Here is a 22918-nt window from a genome sequence, read left to right on the forward strand (position 1 = left end):
CCTTTGAGCCAGTTCTGTATCCAAATGGCTAGTTCTCTCTGTATTCCATGAGACCTAACCTTGCTAATCAGTCTCCCATGGGGAACCTTGTCGAACACCTTACTGAAGTCCATGTAGATCACATCTACTGCTCTGCCCTCATCAATCTTCTTTGTTACTTCTTCAAAAAACTCAATCAAGTTTGTGAGACATGATTTCCCACGCACAAAGCCATGTTGACTATCCCAAATCAGTCCTTGCCTTTCCAAATACGTGTACATCTTGTCCCTCAGGATTCCCTCCAACAACTTGCCCACCACCGAGGTCAGGTTCACTGGTCTATAGTTCTCTGGCTTGTCTTTACCGCCTTCTTAAACAGTGGCAACACGTTTGCCAACCTCCAGTCTTTCGGCACCTCACCTGTGACTATCGATAATACAAATATCTCAACAAGAGGCCCACAATTACTTCTCTAGCTTCCCACAGAGTACAACAAGTTTTACTTCTCCTTTTACTTTCTGTGGAGATCAGTCATAGGGTCATACAGCATGGAAACAGACCCTTTGGTCCAAAAAGTCTATGTGAACCATGTTCCCAAACTAAACTAATACCAGTTGCAATTTGGAAGTGCTGGTGTTGGACTGGGGTATACAATGGTAAAAATCACACAACACCAGGTGAGAGTCCAACAGGTTTATTTGTAAGCACTAGCTTTTGGAGCGTGGCTTCTTCATCAGTATGTTGTGGAGTATAAAATTATAAGACACAGAATTTGTAGCAAAAGTTTACAGAGTGATGCAACTGAAATGATATGTTGAAAAAGACCTGGATTGTTTGTTAAGTCTCTCATCTTTTAGAATGACCATGTTGGGTTCAGTTTTTGAAAGAACTGAAACCAACATGGTCATTCTAAAAGATGAGAGACTTAACAAACAATCCAGGTCTTTTTCATTACATCATTTCAAATGCACCACACTGTAAATAGGTCATAATAGGTAAACAGCAGCAAAAGCAAAAACACAGGTGCTGGTGAATGTTAAGGGACTGTGAGTCCATTCAGTATTCTAACAACAGTAGGGTAGAAACTGTTTCGAAACCGCCTGGTGCATGTGGTTAGGCCTCTGCACCTACTGCCCGATGGTAGAGGTTGTAGAAAAACATTGCCAGGGTGGGATGGATCTTTGAGAATGCTGGAGGCTTTTCCTTGACAATGGGCCTGGTAGATGGATTCTACAGATGAGAGGTTGGCCTTTGTGATTGTCTGGGCTGAGTTCACCACTGTCTGTAACCATCTCCGATCTTGAATGGTATAGTTGCCACATCCAGACAGAATGCTCTTGATGGCGTAGCTATAAATGTTGGCAAGGGTATTTGCCATCATTCCTCATTCCTGAAGAAGGGCTCATGCCCGAAACGTCGAGTCTCCTGCTCCTTGGATGCTGCCTGATTTGTTGTGCTTTTCCAGCAACACATTTTCAGCTCTGATCTCCAGCATCTGCAGTCCTCACTTTCTCCTATTTGCCATCATGTCAAATTTCCTCAGCTGCCTGAGGAAGAAGAGATGTTGTTGGGCCTTTGTAACCAGTGCGTCCACATGAAGAATCCAAGAAAGCTTATTGTTGATGACCACTCCCTGGAGCTTGACACTCTCCACTCGTTCCACCTCTGTTGCTGTTAATGTGTAGGGGGGTCATGAGTAACATCCCACCAAAGGTCAATACTGAATTCCTTGGTTTTGCCGGCATTGAGAGCTAGGTTGTTCTCAGTGCACCATTTTTCCCAAGTCTTCCACCTCCCTTCTGTAGTCTGTTTCGTCGCCATCTGAGACTCGACCAACTATTGTGGTGTTATCAGCAAAATTGTATATGGCATTAGTCTGGTATTTGGTGACGCCATCATAGGTATGAAGTAAGTACAATAGGGGGCTGAGTGCGCACCCCTGGGGGGGCTCCAGTGTTGAGTGTTAGTGATGATGAAACATTGTCCCCAGTCTTCACTGATTGTGGCCCATTGGTCAGAAAACTGAGGATCCAATTGCAGAGAGTGGGGCTTAATCCGAGGTCACTAAGTTTAGTAATCAGTCTCGAGGGGATACTAGTGCTGAAGGCTGAACTGTAGTCAATGAGTAGGATTCTTATGTTGCTGTTCTTGGTGTCAAGATGTTTTAGGGAGTGGAGGACAAGTGATATGGCATCTGACGTGGATCTGTTGGTTCAATAGGCAAATTGGAGTGGGTCAAGTGTAGTGGGGAGGCTGGAGTTGATTAATGCCATGACCGCCTTTCAAAGCACTTCATGACCACTGAAGTTAGGTTCACTGGGTGGTAGTCTTTGAGACAAGCTGCATGAGCCTTCTTAGGCACAGTGATGATATTGGCCCTCTTGATACAGGCAGGGACAGTGGACTGCTGCAGGGAGAGGTTGAAGCTGTCCGAGAAGATCTCTGCCAGTTGATCTGTGCATGCTCTGAGTGCACGGCCTGGTACTCCATCTGGTCCCACAGCTTTCCTTGGATTCACACGAAGGAAAACTGATCGGACCTCTGATGCAGTGACTGTTGGGATAGATCATCAGGACATGTCAGAATAGGTGTTACCTCTCCTCCAAAATTCTGCTCAAAGCGAGCATAGAAGGCATTGAGATGATCTGGGAGGGATGAGTCATTGTCTGCTTTCTTGCACTGTCTCTTTTCAGAGCCTGTGATGTCTTTCAGTCCTTACCATAGTCGCCAGGTGTCGGTCTGGGTCTCTAGTTTGGCTCGGTATTGGTGTTTAGCTGTCTTAATGGCTCTGTGAAGGTCATACTTGGATTCCTACTCCCTCCGCGACTCCCTCATCAGATCCACACCCCCCCACCAACCCAACCTCCACTCCCGGCACCTTCCTCTGCAACCGCAAAAAATGCAAAACTTGCACCCACACCTCCCCCCTCACTTCCCTCCAAGGCCTCAAGGGATCCTTCAATATCCATCAGAAATTCACCTGCACCTCCACACACATCATTTACTGCATCCGCTGCACCCAATGTGGCCTCCTATACATTGGGGAGACAGGCCTCCGATTTGCGGAACGTTTCAGAGAACACCTCTGGGACACCCGCACCAACTAACCCAACTGCCCCATGGCTGAACACTTTAACTCTCCCTTCCACTCCGCCAAGGACATGCAAGTCTTTGGCCTCCTCCATCGCCAGACCATGGCAACACGACGCCTGGAGGAAGAGCGACTCATCTTCCGCCTAGGAACCCTCCAGCCACAGGGGATGAATGCGGATTTCTCCAGCTTCCTCATTTCCCCTCCCCCCACCTTTTCTCAGTCCCAGCTCTCAGACTCAGCACTGCCTTCTTGACCTGAAATCTTCTTCCCGACCTCTCCGCCCCCACCCCCTCTCCGGCTTATCACCCTCACCTTAACCTCCTTCCACCTATCACATTCCCAACGCCCCTCCCCCAAGTCCCTCCTCCCTATCTTTTATCTAGGCCTGCTTGGCACACCCTCCTCATTCCTGAAGAAGGGCTTATGCCCAAAACGTTGATTCTCCTTCTCCTTTGATGCTGCCTGACCTGCTGTGCTTTTCCAGCGACATATTTTTAAGCTCTGATCTGAAGGCCTCACACCTGGTTTTTAGCAGGTTCTGTATATCCTGATTCATCCAGGGTTTCCTGTTGGGGAACACCTAGATTGACTTCCTTAGTATGCAGTGCTCCACACACTTGCTGATAAAGTCTGGGACGGTGGTGGCGTACTAGTCCAAGGTACCTGCAGACTGTTTGAACATGGCCCAATCTGCCAATTCCAGGCAGCACCGAGTTGATCCTCTGCCTCCTCCGACCAGCACTGGACCTGTATCTGCGAGGGGGTCTCCTGCTTGAGCTTTTGCCTGGAAGCCGGGAGAAGAAACACAGCATTGTGGTTGGAGTTCCCGAAATAAGGGCGGGGGATGGAGTGGTAGGCATCTTTCATAGTTGTGTAGCAATAGTCTAAGATGTTCGGGCCCTTTGTGTGGCAGGTGATGCTCTGATGGTACTTGGGCAATAACTTCTTTAGATTGGCTTGATTGAAGTCGCCAGTCACAATAAACAGGGCCTCGGGATGTTACGTCTCCAGGATGTTGGTGGTGGAGTACAGCATATCCAGAGCTTCCTCAACCTTTGCTTGTGGCGGTATGTACACAGTGGTTAGTATAGCAGTGGTAAATTCCCATGTAGATATGAACCTGTTTCTGGCCACTTCTCTCTCTGTCTCTGGTAGTTGTAAAACATAAGTCAGAAAACATCTAAGCAATTATCACCTCGTGTTGTGTTTAACTTAAATCACATGATTTCTCATTTTTGCTGATTTGAACTCCATGTTTAAAATGTTGTTCATGCTCAACTCTTAATTATGTGACAAATACATGAGCTTTGATCAATTGAAAACATTGATACTGTTGCTACATCACAGAAGCTGGATTAAGAGAGCAGATATTTATTTTAGAAACAGCTCTCGGAGTTTAGTCTGAAATATGAACTGTCATAGAATCCTAAACTGTGAAATTGGCCATCCGGCCCGACATGTCCACACCGACTCTCCAAAGAGCATCCCACCAGACTCACTCCCCTATCCTATCCCTATAGCTTTGCATTTCCCATGGTTAATCCACCTAATCTACATATCCTGAACACTAAGGGCAATTTACCATAGTCAATCCATCTTACCTGCACATCTTTGGACTGTGTGAGGAAACTGGAGCACCTGGGGGAAATCCCCACACAGACACAGGGAGAATGTGCAAACTCCACTCAGACAGTCACCCAAGGCTGGAATTGAACCCAGGCCCCTGGCACTGTGAGGCAGCAGTACTACTCTCTGAGCCACCATGCCACCCCTGAAGAAAGGCGAGAAACAATTTCACCCATCACACAAGACAACCCTTAATGAAAAATCCACAACAGGCAGAGAGGTGGGGTTTAAGTAAGTATTAAATCTACTTCCTTCAATGGCATGTCGATAGCTTTCACAATAGGAGATCAAACTTCTTTGTTAACATAGATTGTCCCCACTAAATGCCAATACCAAATCCATTCACGTTGTAAAAAGCTATAGTTATAAGCATGGTTGCTTGCTATATAAGTAGTAACACTCAGGAAAAGAGTAAGCAGACTGCTGCAGGATCATCATGAAAGCCTTCAGGATGTACTCATAACAGCTGTCTCTCAAAACCTAGTTCAGACCCTATCTCTGCTACAGGTTGGAATAAACAATAGAGACAAAATAGAAGAATGAAAGGAACTTTAAATGCCATAGCATACAAACTGGTAAAAGATGATCTTAAATCCAAAAGAAACTGTTCAGAAGAACAACTAGCTTACATTGGCCACAATGAAATGAGACTAACCCTTCTACTGCCATTTCTTGCATTGTTTTCTCAAAGGCATTATTCCATACTCTGCAAACGTAGACATGAAACACAGACTTCTCATTAAGTTAGACCCCTCACCAGAATCAAAACCATCCTCGAAAATGTCATTATTGAATTCAAGCTTTTCCCTCTGAGTTATGTTGCCCATTTCCGTTTCTCTTGGAGTTCATGCTTCCTAAATTACTTCCCCTTTCCACTGTTGTTTCCCACCCGCCCTTGCCATTGCTCATTAATTTTCATTTGCTTCTTTCCCCATTTCTCCTTTTACTTTACCTCAATATTTGTTCATTAATCATTGAATCTTAACTAATTTTAATGATCCCTCAATTTCAAGTTTCCTTCTTTTTAATTACAAATACTGGACAATCTCTTCAATCATCCTGTTCTTATGAGACCTTGTTTTTATTTCTACCTTTCTCTCCTCTCAGTTTAGCTTGAGTCAAAGCTTTTAAGTAATCCCCTCTAATGTTCTGTACACCTCGAGAAGTCTTAGTAATATTCAAAGCCATTTTGCAAGTCCAAACTGCTTAAAAACAATTCCTGTTTTGTGTACGGTATCTTCATATATTTGTACCTTTCAAAGATCCCTTTCAAATTCAACAAATTCATAATTCATCAAAAACCCCCACATCTTTTTATTATCCCAGCTGATGGTAAATTTGGTCAAGAGAGATTCCAGAGTGAAACTTGACCACAACAACCCGACGGTCGGAGGAGGAGCGTCTTATCTTCCGACTGGGAACCCTCCAACCGCAGGGGATGAACTTGGACCACACCAGTTTCTTCATCCCCCCTCCCCCCACCTTGTCACAGCCGGATCCCTGTTCCCTGGATGCTGCCTGACCTGCTGTGCTGTTCCAGCAATAAAGTTTCAACTTTGATTAATGATTAGATTAGAATCCCTACATGGAAACAGGCTCTTCGGCCTAATAAGTTCATACTGACCCTCCGAACAGTAACCCACCCAGATGCATTCCCCTATCCTAGATTTACCCCTGACTCATGCATCTAACATTATGGGCAATTTAGCATGGCCAATTCACCTGACATGCACATCTTTGGATTGTGGGAGGAAACTGGAGCACCCGGAGGAAACCCACAGAATGTGTAAACTCCAAACAGACAGTCGCCTGAGGCGGGAATCAAACCTGGGTCTCTGGCATTGTGAGACAGCAGTGCTAACCACTGAACAACCATCTGAGGAGCAGATCTGCCTGCTTTTCCAGCTACACTCATGCCAAAAATTTGCATTGCCAATAATTCGAGTTTGTTTACTCTGTCTGCATTGCACATTACATTTCAAAGGAAAATACGCATATGATAATATTCAAATTGAACACAGGGTGAATGTTTAATCAAAGAATAAGATCTTCTGACACTGACACCGATAGATCAAAGCCATTAAAGTGAGATGAAGCCACACAACGCCCAGCCACTGACCCCCAGGCCTTTGCTGGCCCAAAGGGGACTAGGCCTGGGCGGGGCACGCCGGAAGTTACGTAAAGCGTGATGACGTAGTTTGTTGTTGTTGGTGCCCTGCTCCGTCCGTGACATGGCGGCTCGCTGGAGCAGTGAGAATGTGGTGGTGGAGGTCAGGGACTCGCAGGTAACTGCCTAACTAGCAGCCGCGGCGCTGCTCGGGGCTGACGGATCGCTTTTGGCTCGCGCTGCCGGAGAATAGTTGCTGGAGTCCGGCGACGGCCGCTCAAGGCTGAGGATTTGTCTTTGGCGCGGGCCTAAGCAACGAGAGCGCGCCTGCGCAGAACAAACGCGCGCACACCCCTTACTATAATAGTTACCTTGAAATAGAAACAGAAAGTGTTGGAGAAACTTGGCAGCATCTGTGGACGGAGAGAAAGAAACAGTTCATGTTTCGTGTCCAAAATGATTCTGCTCCGGACGCCTTAAGAACACTTAATTTTAAACTGTTCAAATAGTGCATGCTGCACCTCTGCTTGGGTTAACATCTGAAGCTTCGCTAATTGGAGTTATTCTTGATTATGGAGATGCTGGTGTTGGACTGGGGTGTGCAAAGTTAACAATCACACAGCACCAGGTTATAGTCCAACAGTTTTAATTGTAAGCACTAGCTTTCGGAGCACTGCTCCTTCATCAACCACCTGATGAAGAAGCAGCGCTCTGAAAGCGAGTGCTTCAAACTAAATTGGTTGGACTATAACCTATGAGGAGAAAGTGAGGTCTGCAGATGCTGGAGATCAGAGCTGAAAATGTGTTGCTGGAAAAGTGCAGCAGGTCAGGCAGCATCCAGGGAACAGGAGAATCGACGTTTCGGGCATAAGCCCTGAAGAAGGGCTTATGCCCGAAACGTCGGTTCTCCTGTTCCCTGGATGCTGCCTGACCTGCTGGACTATAACCTAGTGTTGTGGGAGTTATTCTTGTTCACGATCCAATTATTGATATTTTTAATCACTCTGTTCAGAAAGTTATGACACATCTCTGAAGCTGTTGGACGTTTGGTTAACCCTGGTCGTTTGGCCCGTAGTTGGTACATGACTACTCTGCAACAACAGCTCTTATTGACCTATTAAGTAGTGGTGGAAGTTGTTAAGTTACTTACTCCAGTAGGCAACCACTTGTGTTCATGTTTCTGTGTTGTTTTGTGTCGAGGGGACAATAAGGATTGATCTATGACTTCTTTCTCCATACTCTTTGAGAAAATGTTATGGACCCTACAAACTGTTTTATTAAGGTGCCAGATAAGAGAGGATACAGAAGGTAAAAAAGGTTGGTGAGCAAAGGGCATAGAACACAATGGTTACAGCATCAAAAGAGATCTCTTGGTTTCTTTTGTCCATGGCAGCTGTTTGCAGAACAACTGAACCAGTCCTGCTTCGTTGCCTTTTTGCTGTACCCTGTTTTTATTTTTGTTTGGACAATCATCCAATTCTCTTTGAAAGCTCTGATGGAATCTGCTTCCAGTGCATTCCAGATCCTAACCACTCGCTGCATAAAATGGTTGTTTTTCAATGCAGCTTTGGTTTTTCAGCCATTGGCTGAAAAGTGATGGTGAGTCAGGGAACCATGAGAAAAGAAATTGCATCTAGTGACGCCACATGATTTTAAAATTCTCCCATCGACTCCTGACTCAAGCTTCCTGAAGGTGAAAGTCCCCAGCTTCTCCAATCCATCCACAGACCTGAACCTGAACTCTGGAAAAACATTTTGCACTTTTCTACACCGTAACATCCTTTCTAAAGGGTTATAGTTAAGAAATACGAGGTGTTATTACAAGTCTGGATATTTTCAAGAGTCTGCCAACTCATGGAAAAGATGGTAAGGAACAGATTTACGAGGGAGTTATAATGGTCCTGTATTAGACAATGCTTCTGATGAAGGACTTGAATTACCTAAATACAGACTGGGACAATAGCACTGTAAAAGGCACTGAGGGGCAAGAGTTCTTAGAGTGTTCACGTACATTTCATCCAGATTTATGCCTCTGGTCCGCGGAGAAAAGATACACTGTTTGGTATGGTTCTTGGAAATGAAGTAAGTCAAGTGGAACAAGTTGGGGAATAGTTTGAGGACAGTGATGATTGTGTCATAATGTTTAGGATAGTTATGGAGAATAACAAGGAACAGCCAGCAGAAAAACAATTTTCAAGCAGTGAGAATGGATTAAAGGTTTGCGGACAACTCTGTCTTTAAAGAAAAGTGAGTTTTGAGAAGGTATATTCTTATAAAGGGGAAAAGTTAAAACAAGCAAGTCTAGAGCTCCAAGATGAAGGATTAAGATGAAGAAAAAGTATTGTCTTGACAGATGTCAGGTTTTAAAGATATAATAATCAGGCTGAAATTTGAACGTTTAGAGGAGAAATACATAAGTCCATCAAAGGTAATCCAAAAGACCTTTTGGCCTTTTATTAGTAAAAGTTTGGTGAAAGGAGTGATCAACTGATTAGGATTTAGAGGGCACTGATTTAGTGTAATTGGCAAGATGAAGAAAATCTTTTTCATACGGTTAGGATCTGTATTTCTTCTGAGAGTGTAATGGGGCCAGGTTTATTCGAGGGATTGAAGTTTAAATCAGTACTATTTGAAAAGGATGTATGTGCCGCGCTATGGAGAGACAGTTAGGGAGTGAGACTAGCTGAATTGTTCTATTACAGAGGGCCAAATGATCTCGTTCAATCACCATTTTAATTGTGGTAGTTAGTGAAACTGTGTTCAGAATCATAGTGCGTCTAAATCATTGTGTTAAGTTGGTCTTTCAGTTATTATTATTGAAGGATTGCAAAGAGTTGAACGTAAGTCGTCATTCATCCACCCACTGAAACTAAATCATAACAGCACAATGTGGGCTGATGACTTTATAAAGTCCAATTTGCATTATTGGTTACTATGCAGGACCAGAGTGATCAATTAATATGAAATCAGGTTGAAGTGAAAAGTCATGCTTGTATGAAATAATTTTTTTTGTTTTCAGTTGATGTTGCTGGCAAGTCTGTCACTTGTCCATCACAAAATGTTCTTGAAAGGTGTTGGGGAGTTGCAGCAATTGTTGGCAGTGGGACACTGACAGGAAGTGAGTTTATTTTGACCCAGTGACGACAATAAAATCCTAAATCAGAATATGTGTGACTGGGAGAGGAATTTGCAGGTTGTGATGTTGTGTGTTGCATGTCTGTCTGGTGCTCTTGAAAGAACTTTCAGTTGCTGCAGTATATCTTGTAGGTGGAAGAACAGGTTTCTGCTATTTTGGTGGTGATGTAGGGAGTAAATTTTGATGGGTGTGAGTCAACTAAGCACATTACTTGATCTGAGAGATGTCAAGCTTCTTGATTGTTGTTGGACCTCAGTCATCCAGACAAGTGGAAAGTCTCCATCATACTGTCTTGATTTATGTCAATAAGCAAGCTGTAGGGAGTCACTGGTGAGTTAATCTGTGTGATAGGTGAGGTCGACTGGATCATTTAAGGCAGATGTGATACTTACCTTGATTAGACGTAATTAATTACAAGAGCAGAGAGGTTATGGTGGAGCCATCTAGTATATTCGTTGGAGTACTGTGTGTAATTCTGGTTTTGAGTCCAGAAGGAGAGATGTGATTGCCCTGGAGAGGGAGCAGAGGACATTTGACAGGATGTTGCTCAGGTTGGAACATCTTAGCTATGAAGAAAGATTTGATAAACTGCATAAATCATTTTCCTTTGGGAATGTGGGGAAACACCTCATTGAGGTCGGAAAAATTATCAGGGACATAGGTCAGAAGAAATGTACCCCTTAGAAGGGAACAATAACTAGGAGTCACAGCTGTAAGGTAAAGGACAGAACTTTTGTAAAGAATTTAAGAAAGCAATTTTTCACCCAGTTGATGTGGGTGTCTGAAACAGATTAGTAATACTTTTACACAGCTGATTTGTGTCTTGTAAATGATGGAAAAGCTTTGAGTAGCCAGGTGATCAAATTTTGGATGTTGACTGCATGGGATTAATGGTGGTTGCTGTTGAATATCAAGGCAGCGATTTGTTTCTGTCTTGTTGGAAATGGCCATTTTGTGGTGCCACAATCACTTTCCACTAGTCAGTACAAACCTGAAGTTTATGCACATCTTGCTGCATTTAGATATTGATAGCTTCAGCATCTCAGGCTTTGCAAATGAATGGAAGGTTATTTGAAGCAACTGAAGCTCAATTGGCCTTGGTCACTACACTGAAGGACTACTCCCGTAGCTTACTTGGTCTGCTGTGATGGGCTTCCATTTGTCATGGCTGTCCTACCTTGTGCTTGTATGTCTTTGACTAGTGGAAATGTTTACCCCAATTCCCATTTACATCAGTCCCGCTGTCATCTTGATGCTACACCAAGTTCCTGCTGTCTTCATGTCAGGAGCAGGCCCTCTCCCCTCACATCTGAAATTCAGCTCTTTTGCCCATGTTGGGACCAAGGCAGTCATGAGAACTGCAGCTGTTGGCCTTAGCTGAACTCAACAAGCATTGGTGAGAAGATTATTTTTTAATGAATACCACATCGAGTCATAGAGATGTACAGCACAGAGACAGACCCTTCGGTCTAACTCATCCATGCTGACCAGATATCCTAAACTAATCTAGTCCTACTTGCCAGCACTTGGCCCATATCCCTCTAAACCCTTCCTATTCATATACCCATCCAGATACCTTCTAAATGCTGTAATTGTACCAGCCTTCACCACTTTTGACAGCTCATTCCATATACTCACCACCCTCTGCATGTAAAAGTTGTCCCTTAGGTCTCTTTTATATCTTTCCCCTCTCACCCTAAACCTATGCCCTCTAGTTCTGGACTCCCTCACCCCAGGGAAAAGACTAGACTATTTACCATATCCATGCCCCTCATGATTTTATAAACCTCTATAAAGTCATCCCTAAGGCTCAAGGGAGAACCTCCCCAGCCTGTTCAGTTTCTCCCTGTAGCTCAAATCCTCCAACCCTGGCAATATGCTTGTAAATCTTTTCTGAACTCTTTCAAGTTTCACAAAATCCTTCCAATAGGAGGGTGGCCAGAATTGCGCACACTATTCCAAAAGTGGCCTAACCAATGTCCTGTACAGCTGCAACATGACCTCCCAACTGCTGTACTCAATGCTCTAACCAATAAAGGAAAGCATACCAAACGCCTCCTTCACCATCCTACCTACCAGCAACTCCACTTTCAAGGAACTATGAACCTGCACTCCAAGGTTTCTTTGTTCAGCAACATTCCCCAGGACCTTACCATTAAATGTATAGGTCCTGCCCTGATTTGACTTTCCAAAATGCAGCACCTCCCATTTATGTAAATTAAACTCCATCTGCCACTCCTCAGCCCATTGGCCCATCTGATCAAGATCCTGTTGTATTCTGAGGTAACCCTCTTTGCTGTCCACCACACCTTCAATTTTGGTGTCATCTGCAAACTTACTAACTATACCTCCTATGTTCACATCCAAATCATTTATATAAATGATGAAAAGAAGTGGACCTAGCACTGATCTTTGTGGTACACCGCTAGTCATAGGCCTCCAGTCTGAAAGACAACCCTCCACCACCACCCTCTGTCTTCTACTTTCAAGCCAGTTCTCTATGGAGCTGGCTAATTCTCCATATATTTCATGAGATCTAACCTTGCTAACCATTCTACCATGAGGAACCTTGTCAGATGATTACACTTTGCATCACTTTGTAGACTGGAATGGCAATTGGTCAGATTGGATTTGTTCTCTTGTTTGAGAACAGGTCATGGCAAACTTTTCCACATTGTTGTTTTGATGCCTATGCTGTATCCATCCCTTTTGCTGTTTCTTGCTATTAATTGCAATGAATAGAATGAGCTGAAGATTGATTTCTGTAATAATGAGAACTTGGGAGGAGGTTGAGTTGGATTGCTAACATCATGTTTCCAGCTGAAAATTATTGGAAATGTTTCTGCCTCACTTTTTACATTGATGTATTTGACCTTATCATTAAGGGGGGGGAGCAGGCAATGTTTGAGGAACTGCTTTGTCTGTTTAGTTATCAAATTACTCACCACCATTCATTATTGAATCTAGTGGGACGACACAGCTTTGGTATGATTCTTAGTTTGCTCTGTCTATCTCCTGCAACTTTACAACCGTTTAGTTTGGTATGTAGCTTCACAAAGTTGGCATCAAACTTTTAGTTATACCGGGTGCTGGTATTCTCTTGCATCTTGCATTGAGCCACTGTTGATCCCCTTACTTGATAGAAGTGATCAAGTGAAGGAGATACTGAGTCATGAGGTTGCAGTTTGTGGTTAAATTTGATGTTGCTGCTGGTGGTTCACAGTACCTCATGGATACCTTTTTATTTGAACTGCAAGATCAGTTCTGAATCTAACCCATTTAACATTGTGGTAACACCATGCAATATGATGAAGGGTGTCCTTGGTGTAACGATGGGTCTTGGATCTCCACAAGAACTATGCAGTGGTCATTGCTCCCAAAACTTTCATGTACCAATATGACTCATTTTTGTAGTTTACTGAGGCAAGGTCAAGGACACCTTTTTCTAATTACCTGCTGCAAGTACTGTTGGAATGTATGTCCTTCAGAATGATACACATAGAGTCATGGAGATGTACAGCATGGAAACAGACCCTTCGATCCAACCTGTCCATGCCGACCAGATATCCCAACCCAATCCAGTCCCACCTATCAGCACCCGGCCCATATCCCTCCAAATCCTTCCTATTCATATACCCATCCAAATGCCTCTTAAATGTTGCAATTGTACCTGCCTCCACCACATCCTCTGGCAGCTCATTTCATACACGTACCACCCTCTGCGTGAAAACGTTGCCCCTTAGGTCTCTTTTATATCTTTCCCCTTTCACCCGAAACCTATGCCCTCTAGTTCTGGACTCCCCGACCCCAGGGAAAAGACTTTGTCTATTTATCCTATTCATGCCCCTCATAATTTTGTAAACCTCTATAAGGTCACCCCTCAGCCTCTGACGCCCCAGCCTGTTCAGCCACTCCCTGGAGTTCAGACCCTCCAACACTGGCAGCATCCTTGTAAATCTTTTCTGAACCCTTTCAAGTTTCACAACATCTTTCTAATAGGAAGGAGACCAGCATTGCACGCAATATTCCGACAGTGGCCTAACCAATGTCCTGTACAGCCGAAACATGACCTCCCAACTCCTGTACTCAATACTCTGACCAATAAAGGAAAGCATACCAAACACCTTCTTCACTATCCTAGCTACCTGCAACTCCACTTTCAAGGAACTATGAACCTGCACTCCAAGGTCTCTTTGTTCAGCAACACTCCCTCAGACCTTACCATTAAGTGTATAAGTCCTGCTAAGATTTGCTTTCCCAAAATGCAGCACCTCGCATTTATCTGAATTAAACTCCATCTGCCACTTCACAGCCCATTAGCCCATCTGGTCCTGATCCTGTTGTAATCTGAGGTAACCCTCTTCGCTGACCACTATACCTCCAATTTTATGTGTCATCTGCAAATTTACTGTACCTCTTATGCTCGCATCCAAATCATTTATGTAAATGACAAAAAGTAGAGGACCTCGCACCAATCCTTGTGGCACTCCACTGGTCACAGGCCTCCAGTCTGAAAAACAACTCTCCACCACCACCCTCTGTCTTCTATCTTTGAGCCAGTTCTGTATCCAAATGGCTCGTTCTCCCTTTATTCCATGAGATCTAATCTTGTTAATCAGTTTTCCATGGGGAACCTTGTCGAACGCCTTACTGAAGTCCATAACGATCACATCTACTGCTCTGCCCTCATCAATCAACTTTGTTACTTCTTCAAAAAACTCAATCAAGTTTGTGAGACATGATTTCCCATGCACAAAGCCATGTTGACTATCCCTAATCAGTCCTTGCCTTTCCAAATATATGTACATGTTCATGTTCGAAATGAAAGTCAGAAATATGTAAAAGAGTTGTTGCAAGGGAACAAGTTTCGAACGTAAGATAGGCTAGAAAGTGGAAACTCATTAATCGCAACAGAAGTTTTTACTGGAACCATCTTTCCCTGAATCTCTGTAATGTCTAAAATTAATATGCCATTAATTTTAATCACTAAAAATTTAATGTTCTCATGTCCAAGCATACAACTGGCCTCAAATAGCTTTGTGCATGCTGTTGGATACTATAGCTCCTTCTCCATAGCCACCCAAGTGAGAGAAATTTGAATGGGTAGTTTTTAATCAACCTGTCATAGGGGTGTTTGTGGTGCAGTGGTAGTGTCACTGCCTCTGGACTGAGAATTCAAGTCCCACCTGCTCCTGAGGAGTGCAATTGCATCTCTGAACAGGTTGATTAGAAAAATAGGAATCAACCAGTTGGGGGCTCTTGCAGTACAGTGGTAGTTGCTCTACGTCTGAGCCAGGAGGCCCAAGTTCAAATCCCATCTGCTCCAGCAATGTGTCATAGCTTTCCTGGAGAGAGGATCAGAGAAAATGAGACTACCACTGTGCCACAAGAGCTCTTGAGATATATTTAAATATTTTCTAATCAACCTGTTCAGAGATGTTATTGTACATCTTGAGAGAAAGTGGAATTTGAACTACCACTGTGCCACATGAATATTTTGCCTTCTTACCTTTAACTCCTACATATTTAGCACCAATAACATAATTAGATACTGACAATTAATTGTAACAGTTTTACAAATCTTTTCCCCGATTCAGGATTACAGCAGTCATATTGATACATGCCTAGTTTTAAATCTGTTATGTGTGGTCCTCTTGTAGCCACTTGCAGTTGGCTATCCAAGTTGTATTTGTTTGCTTGATCAACTATTCATCCACTGTTGGAATTGTACAATGTAGTAATTGGCAAAGATTAAACACTTTTAACAGTAAATAGGTCAATTGCTTCTACATTCATGTGGTACACTGAGGTATGCTGATGTGCGTCTGTCTAAATTGTTAATTTTTTATTTATTTTTCATATTAGGCAACTGCGATGTCTGTGAACTGTCATGGCCAGCTTGCGGTACTTTCCGGGTAAGCAGTCATCCAAGGATGGATGGTAACCAGAGTGTAAATAATTTGTTCGTTTCTTTTTATGAATATGTCCTTAGCCCTATTAACTATCATCCTGCTTGTTGTAATAGGGAATGCAACAGGAGTGCAAGCCAGTACTTCAGTCTATGTTGGGTGGCATGGTGGTACAGTGGTTAGTACTGCTGTCTCACAGCACCAGGAATCTGGCTCAATTCCAGGTTTGGGCGGCTGTCTGTGTGGAGTTTGCATGAGTTTCCTCCGGGTGCTCCAGTTTTTATCCCACAGTCCAAAGATGTGCAGGTTGGGTGCTAAATTGCCCATAGTGTCCAGGAGTGTGCAGGCTAGGTGGATTAGCCATGGGAAATGCAGCCTTACAGGGATGGGGTAGGTTGCGTAAGATGCTCTTGAGGGTCAGTTTTGGATCTGTTAGGCTGAATGACCAGCTTCCACAATGTAGGGATTAAGTAGATTACAGGCCTTATAACACTCTTGTCATTGGGTCAAGTTCGATGCAAATTTTCAGTTTTGCTCAAATCAGGAACTGGGTAGGGAATCTATATTTGGGCTGTGGATGACCTTTGAATGGCAAAAGGAAAGCACTCCTTTAATTTACTTCCTGATTTTTGCTTTGAGTAATGTATACTTTTTTTGATTCAATACCCATTTGAAACTTTGAAGCCACTTTTTACTGAGAGATTGCTAACTACTGACTGAAATGCAAATCAGTCGTAGTAGAAAAGGATGTTGATAACCTGCGTCTGTTTTGCAGCCCAAAGGCTGTTTCAGACAAGCTGACAAGAAGGAAGTAATCTCCCAGCTTCAGTCCCTCAGTGTGAGAACACAGAGAATGCGTATACTTGTTTTTAATGCTGTGTGGTTGGGAGTGGCCTTTCTGCATAGAAATTACCCATGGCACCCAATCCACGATCATTAAAAGCTCCTTGTGCCTCTTATTATATTAGTGTTGATTTTGCTACTTCATGGCTCGTGCATTGATTGTGATTAAAATGTGAGGGCTTTGTGTGGATATGTGCTCTGGAACTGTTAAGTAAGAATACTCCAAAATCCTTTCATCCAGCTGTGAGCAGGTCAGGAATCTGCAATTGTCCGAACTGCCTTTGTCATTCTAAAGCACCCACTTGTGGCCAAGTGACACTTCTCATCCATTTGTATCTATACATAGAACATTACAGCGTAGTACAGACCTTTTGGCCCTCAATGTTTCACCGCCCTCTGAAAACCAATCTGTAGCCCATCTAAGCTGCACTATTCTATTCTTGTCCATATGCCTATCCAATGACCATTTAAATGCCTGTAAAGTTGGTGAGTCTACAACTATTGCAGGCAGTGCATTCCACGCCCCAACTAATCCCTGAGTAAAGAAACTACCTCTGACATCTGTCCTATATCTATCACCCCCTCAGTTTGAAGCTGTGCCCCCTCGTGCTAGACATCACCAAGAAAAAAAGGCTCTCACTGTCCACCTGATCTAACATTCTCATTAACTTATATGTCTCTATGAAGTCACCTCTCAATCTTCTCTCTAACGTGTTTTGATTAGATTTGATTACATTACAGTGTGGAAACAGGCCCTTCGGCCCAACAAGTCCAACATTACAGCGTAGTACAGGCCTTTTGGCCCTCGATGTTTCACCGCCCTCTGAAAACCAATCTGTCGTCCATCTAAGCTGCACTATTCTATTCTTGTCCATATGCCTATCCAATGACCATTTAAATGCCTGTAAAGTTGGTGAGTCTACAACTATTGCAGGCAGTGCGTTCCACGCCCCAACTAATCTCTGAGTAAAGAAACTACCTCTGACATCTGTCCTATATCTATCACCCCCTCAGTTTGAAGCTATGCCCCCTCGTGCTAGCCATCACCAAGAAAAAAAGGCTCTCACTGTCCACCCGATCTAACATTCTCATTAACTTATATGTCTCTATGAAGTCACCTCTCAATCTTCTCTCTAACGAGTTTTGTACCAGAGTTTTGTACAGCTGCAGCATGAGCTCATGGTTCTGAAACTCAGTCCCTCTATTACTAAACGCTAACACACTGTATACCTTCTTAACAACCTTACCAACCTGAGTGGCAACTTTGAGGGATCTATGTACATGGACACCGCGATCTCTCTGTTTATTTACATTACCAAGAATCTTACCATTAGCCCAGTACTCTGCATTCCTGTTACTCCTTCCAAAGTGAATCACCTCACACTTTTTTCTGCATTAAACTCCATTTGCCACCTCTCAGTCCAGCTCTGCAGCTTATCTATTTCCCTGCAACATGCTTTGGCACTATCCATAACTGTATCGACCTTAGTGTTATTGCAAATTTACTCACCCAATGACAAATAGCAGTTGACCCAAAACAGATGTTTGCGGGACACCACTGGTCTGTATTTTATGCGGTATCCTACCATGGGGAACCTTACCAAACACCTTACTGAAATCCATGTACACGACATCAATGGCTTTACCCTCATCTACCTGTTTGGTCGCTTTCTCAAAGAACTCAATAAGGCTTGTGAGCACAACCTTCCCTTCTCGAAACCAGTGTTGTCGATCCCTAATCAAGTTATTCCTATTGAGATGATTATAAATCCTATCTCTCATAACCTTTTCCAACACTTTACCCGCAACCAATAAAAGGCTCACTAGTCTATAATTACCAGGGTTATCTCTACTCCCCTTCTTGAACAACATTTGCTATCCTCCAGTGTTTTGGCACTATTGCTGTAGACAATGATGACGTAAAGATCAAAGCCAAAGGCTCTGCAATCTCCTCTCTGGCTTCCCAGAGAATCCTTGGATAAATCCCATCTGGCCCAGGGGATTTATCTGTTTTCACACTTGCCAGAATTTCTGACACCTCCTCCTTGTCAACCTCAATCCCATCTCGTCTATTAGCCTGTTTCTCAGTATTCTCCTCAACAACATTGTCTTTTTCCAGTTTGAATACTGACGAAAAATATTCATTTAGCACTTTCCCTATCTCTTCTGACTCCACGTACAACTTGCCACTACTATCCTTGATTGGCCCTAATCTTTAGTCATTCTTTTATCCCTTATATACCTGTAGAAAGCTTTCAGATTTTCCCTGATCCTATCTGCTATCACGTCCCCTCCTTGCTCGTCTTAGCTCTCTCTTTAGGTCTTACCTTGTAACTCTCAATCACCCTACCTGAACCTTCATACCTCATGACCCATCTAAAGTACTTGAACTATAATATTCCCAGTCAATATTTAGGAATTTGAAGTCCCCATAACTATTACCCTGTCACTCTCGCTCCTATCGAGAATCATCTTTACTATCCTATCCTCTACGTCTCTGGAACTATTTGGAGGCCTGTAGAAAACTCCCAAAAGATTGACTTCTCCTTTCCTGTTTCTAATCTCAGCCCATGCTACCTTAGTTGACATGTCCTCAAACATCCTTTCTGCCACCGTAATACTGTCATTGACTAACAATGCCACATTCCCGCCTTTTTTACCGTCTTCTCTGTTCTTACTAAAAGATCGAAATCCCGGAACCTGCAACAACCACTCTTGTCCCTGCTGTACCCATGTCTGTGAAATGACCATTATATTGAAATCCCAGGTACTGACCAATGCTGCAAGTTCCCCCACCTTACTCTGGATGTTCCTGTCATTGAAATGGACACATGTCAAACCAACCTTTTGCTTGCCGGTGTCCTTTTGCAATCCTGAAACCCTAACTGTCAACCTCGTCCATACTCGAACTACGATTCAGATTCCCATCCCCCTGCTGAATTAGTTTAAATCCACCCGAAGAGCATTAGCAAACTTAACCCCCCCGAGGATATTGGTACCCCGCTGGTTCAGGTGAAGACCATCCTGTTTTTAGAGGTCTTGGCTACCCCAGAAAGAGCCTCAATTATCCAGGAATCCAAAACTATCCCTGTAGCCACATGTTCAACTCCTCTCTCTTCCTGTTCCTCTCCTCGCTAGCATTTGGCACAGGTAACAACCCAGAGATAACAATTCTGTTTGTCCTAGCTCTTAGCTTACACCCTCGCTCCCTCAATTTCTGCCTTAAATCCCCATCTCTCTTCCTACCTATGTTGTTGGTGCCTATGTGGACTATGATTTGGCGCTGCTCCCTCTCCCACTCCCCCGTAAGGAATCCAAAAACACAATCCGAAACGTCACAAACCCTGGCACCTGGGAGTTAACACACCAACCATGAGTCTCTCTCGTTCCCATAGAACCTCCTTTCTGTACCCCGAACTAGAATCTCTGTCTTATGGGAGCTGTTTGAAACTGCTGGTCATTTTTGCAATAGCCAACAGAACAATATGTGCAGAAATTAAGAGTGAGGCTGTGTTCCATTACTTCACAACAAACACAGGAGCTTGCCATTTGTGCTGTAAATAATTAACATTGGCAATCTAAATTTCCAACAAGTGTGGGAAGATGCTTTGTGTTTTCAGCCACTCCATCTACAGCAGTTGTGTTCAATAGAACACTTTAGCAAAAATCTTTCATGATGGGACTAGGGGCTCCGAATGTGCATGGCATAAAAAGAAAGTTGACTTTTTCTGAATGCAGGTGTGTAAGTTTGTCACTGCCAATGTTTTTTGTTACAGGCGCCGCTTCTTATATGTTATAAATTTAGATGCTCCCTCCGAAGTACCAAGAAAGGTTGCTAGACAAAGCAAATGGGACATTGGCGTGGTGCAGTGGAACCCCCATGAGACCTCTTCACACTACTTTGCAGCTTCAGTAAGTATTAAATTGGATCTTGCTTATTTTAAATCCTTGCATGCAAGAGTATATATGAAGTTATCACAAAATGCTTTGCGCTTCATTTCTGAGCTAAAAGGAACTGTAAATATTGGAACTCTCAAAATTGGAATAAAAAATATTGAAAATTTGTTTGGTTAGATTGTGAGAAATGTAACAAATCTCGTGTTTTTGTTAATATGTTAGCTAATGTTGAGAATAAACTTCAGGGTAACAGACATGATGGTGAAACTTGCAGAACCCTGGTGGATGGTGATCAGTTTGGATTAATGTGGTGCATTTCACACTGAATAGAACAGAAAAACAATATCATTGGAGTCACCGAGCTGAGCTAGTTCTTAGTTTGAACAACGTTTCTTCAACTTGTCTCACTACTTCACATCAAATGGATACATGCATTGGTCCCTATCATTCCTGCCTCTTTATGTGGAATGTGGGAAATTCCTTGTCCTAATTTCCATTATTGTCTACCTTCAGTTGGTCCATTGCTGACACTTGCCTTCCTTGACTTTATTGTTTCCATGTTTAGTGAAGGGCTGTCTGCCAATATCGACGTTTCGGACCCAAGCCCTCCTTCAGGTTCCTGATGAAGGGCTCTGGCCCGAAACGTCGATTTTCCTGCTCCTTGGATGCTGCCTGGCCTGCTGTTCTTTTCCAGCAACACACACTCAACTCTGATCTCCAGCATCTGCAGACCTCACTGTCTCCCATCTGCCAATATCCACTACAAGCCCATCATCTCCTGCAGTTACCTCGACTGTACTTTATTTCTTCCTGCAAGGATTCCATTCTATTTTTCTTATTTCTCACTCGCATCTGTTCCAATTATACCATCTTCCATGGAGGTACCTCTGAGATATCCTCCTTTTTCCTTATTTGCAGGTTCCCTCCCACTGTGGTTGGTAGGGCCATCAGCCAGTGTTCTCTCTAATTTTGTTTTGTGGCTGTGCGGGCCTCTGATTCCTGTGTGGGACAGAAACTTCCAAAATGTCCACCCCGCCAGTTTCCACATTTGAAGGATTGTCCTCCCATATCCATTACTTCCAACAGGATAGCATCATCAAATATATCTTCCCCTTCTCTCAATTATCAGCATTTTGCAGAATCATTTCCTCTGTGACACCCTGGTGCACTCTTACAGCACTCCTAACACTTGCTCACAACTCCATGGCACCTTGCCATATAATTGCAGAAGGTACAACAGTTGCCCATTCACCACCTTACTCCTCTTCAGCCAAGTGCAAATATACCTTCCAGATGAAAGAGCGTTTTAACTTCTTTCAACCTCGTCCGCTGTATTTGTTTTTACTCATTTGTGGGATGTGGGTATTGCTGGCTCACTGGTATTTATTGTCCGCCGCTAGTTGCCCTTGTGAGGTGGTGGTAAGCTGCCTTCTTGAACTGCTGCAATCTACCTGCAGTGGTTGGCCCACAATGACATTAGAAAGGGAATTCCACAGTTTTGACCCAGTGACAGTGAACAAACAGCCTTATATTTCCAAGTCATGATGGTGAATAGCTTGGAGGGGGACTTGAAATTGGGGATGTTCCATATCTGCTGCTCTTGGAAGTGGTCATGGAAGGTGCTGTCTGAGGATCTCTGAATTTCTGCAGTGCATCTTTCGATAGTACACACTGCTGCTACTGAGCGTTAGCGGTGGTGCGAGTGGATGCTTGCGCATGTAGTGCCAACCAAGCAGGCTGCTTTGTCCTGGATGTTGTCAAGTTTCTTAACTGTTGTTGGAGCTGCACTCATCCAAGCAAGTCAGGAATATTCCATCACACTCCTGACTTGTGTCTTCTAGATGGTGGGCAAGCTTTGGGGAGTCAGGAGCTGAGTTACTCTCTGCAGTATTCTTAGCCTTTGACCTGCTGTGTTTATGTGGTGAGTCTAATTGAGATTCTGGTCAATGATAACCCATTGACAGTGTTGTTGACTGTGATGGTAATACCATTGAATATCAAGGGACGGTGGTTAGATTGCCTCTTATTGGTGCTGGTCATAGCTTGGCGTTTGTGTCGCATGAATGTTATTTGCCACTTGTCAGCCAGAGCCTGATATTATCCAAGTTTTGTTGTGTTTGAAAATGGACTGCTTCAGTATCTGAGGAGTTGCGAATGGTGCTGAACATTGTGCAATTCTTGGGCGAACATTCCCACTTCTGACCTTATGGAAGGATGAAGCAGCTGAAGATGGTTGGGCGTAGGACACTACTCTGGGAAACTCCTGCAGAGATGACTGACCTCCAACAACCACAACCATCTTCCTATGTGTCAGATATGACCCCAAC

At 43.6% G+C, this 22918-nt stretch overlaps 1 protein-coding gene across 10 annotated transcripts in view; it reads left to right on the plus strand.

Moving 5' to 3' along the window:
• Positions 1 to 6717: 6717 nt before the first annotated feature.
• wdr59 (WD repeat domain 59) overlaps positions 6718 to 22918 on the plus strand; it is an 87388-nt gene continuing 71187 nt past the window's right edge. For 4 of the 10 annotated variants that reach the window (XM_043707243.1, XM_043707249.1, XM_043707248.1 and 1 more), the window contains exons 1-3: positions 6721 to 6984; positions 15808 to 15857; positions 20471 to 20606. In XM_043707243.1, the coding sequence (XP_043563178.1) occupies positions 6931 to 6984; positions 15808 to 15857; positions 20471 to 20606 (240 nt within the window). In that variant the 5' untranslated portion in view covers positions 6721 to 6930. Of the gene's footprint in view, positions 6985 to 8645; positions 8673 to 10474; positions 10494 to 15807; positions 15858 to 20470; positions 20607 to 22918 lie in introns of those variants that run through there. The other 6 variants (XM_043707251.1, XM_043707252.1, XM_043707242.1 and 3 more) reach the window with 6 other exon arrangements.

The sequence above is a fragment of the Chiloscyllium plagiosum genome, chromosome 17, assembly GCF_004010195.1.
Source record: "Chiloscyllium plagiosum isolate BGI_BamShark_2017 chromosome 17, ASM401019v2, whole genome shotgun sequence".
Lineage (NCBI taxonomy): Eukaryota > Metazoa > Chordata > Chondrichthyes > Orectolobiformes > Hemiscylliidae > Chiloscyllium > Chiloscyllium plagiosum.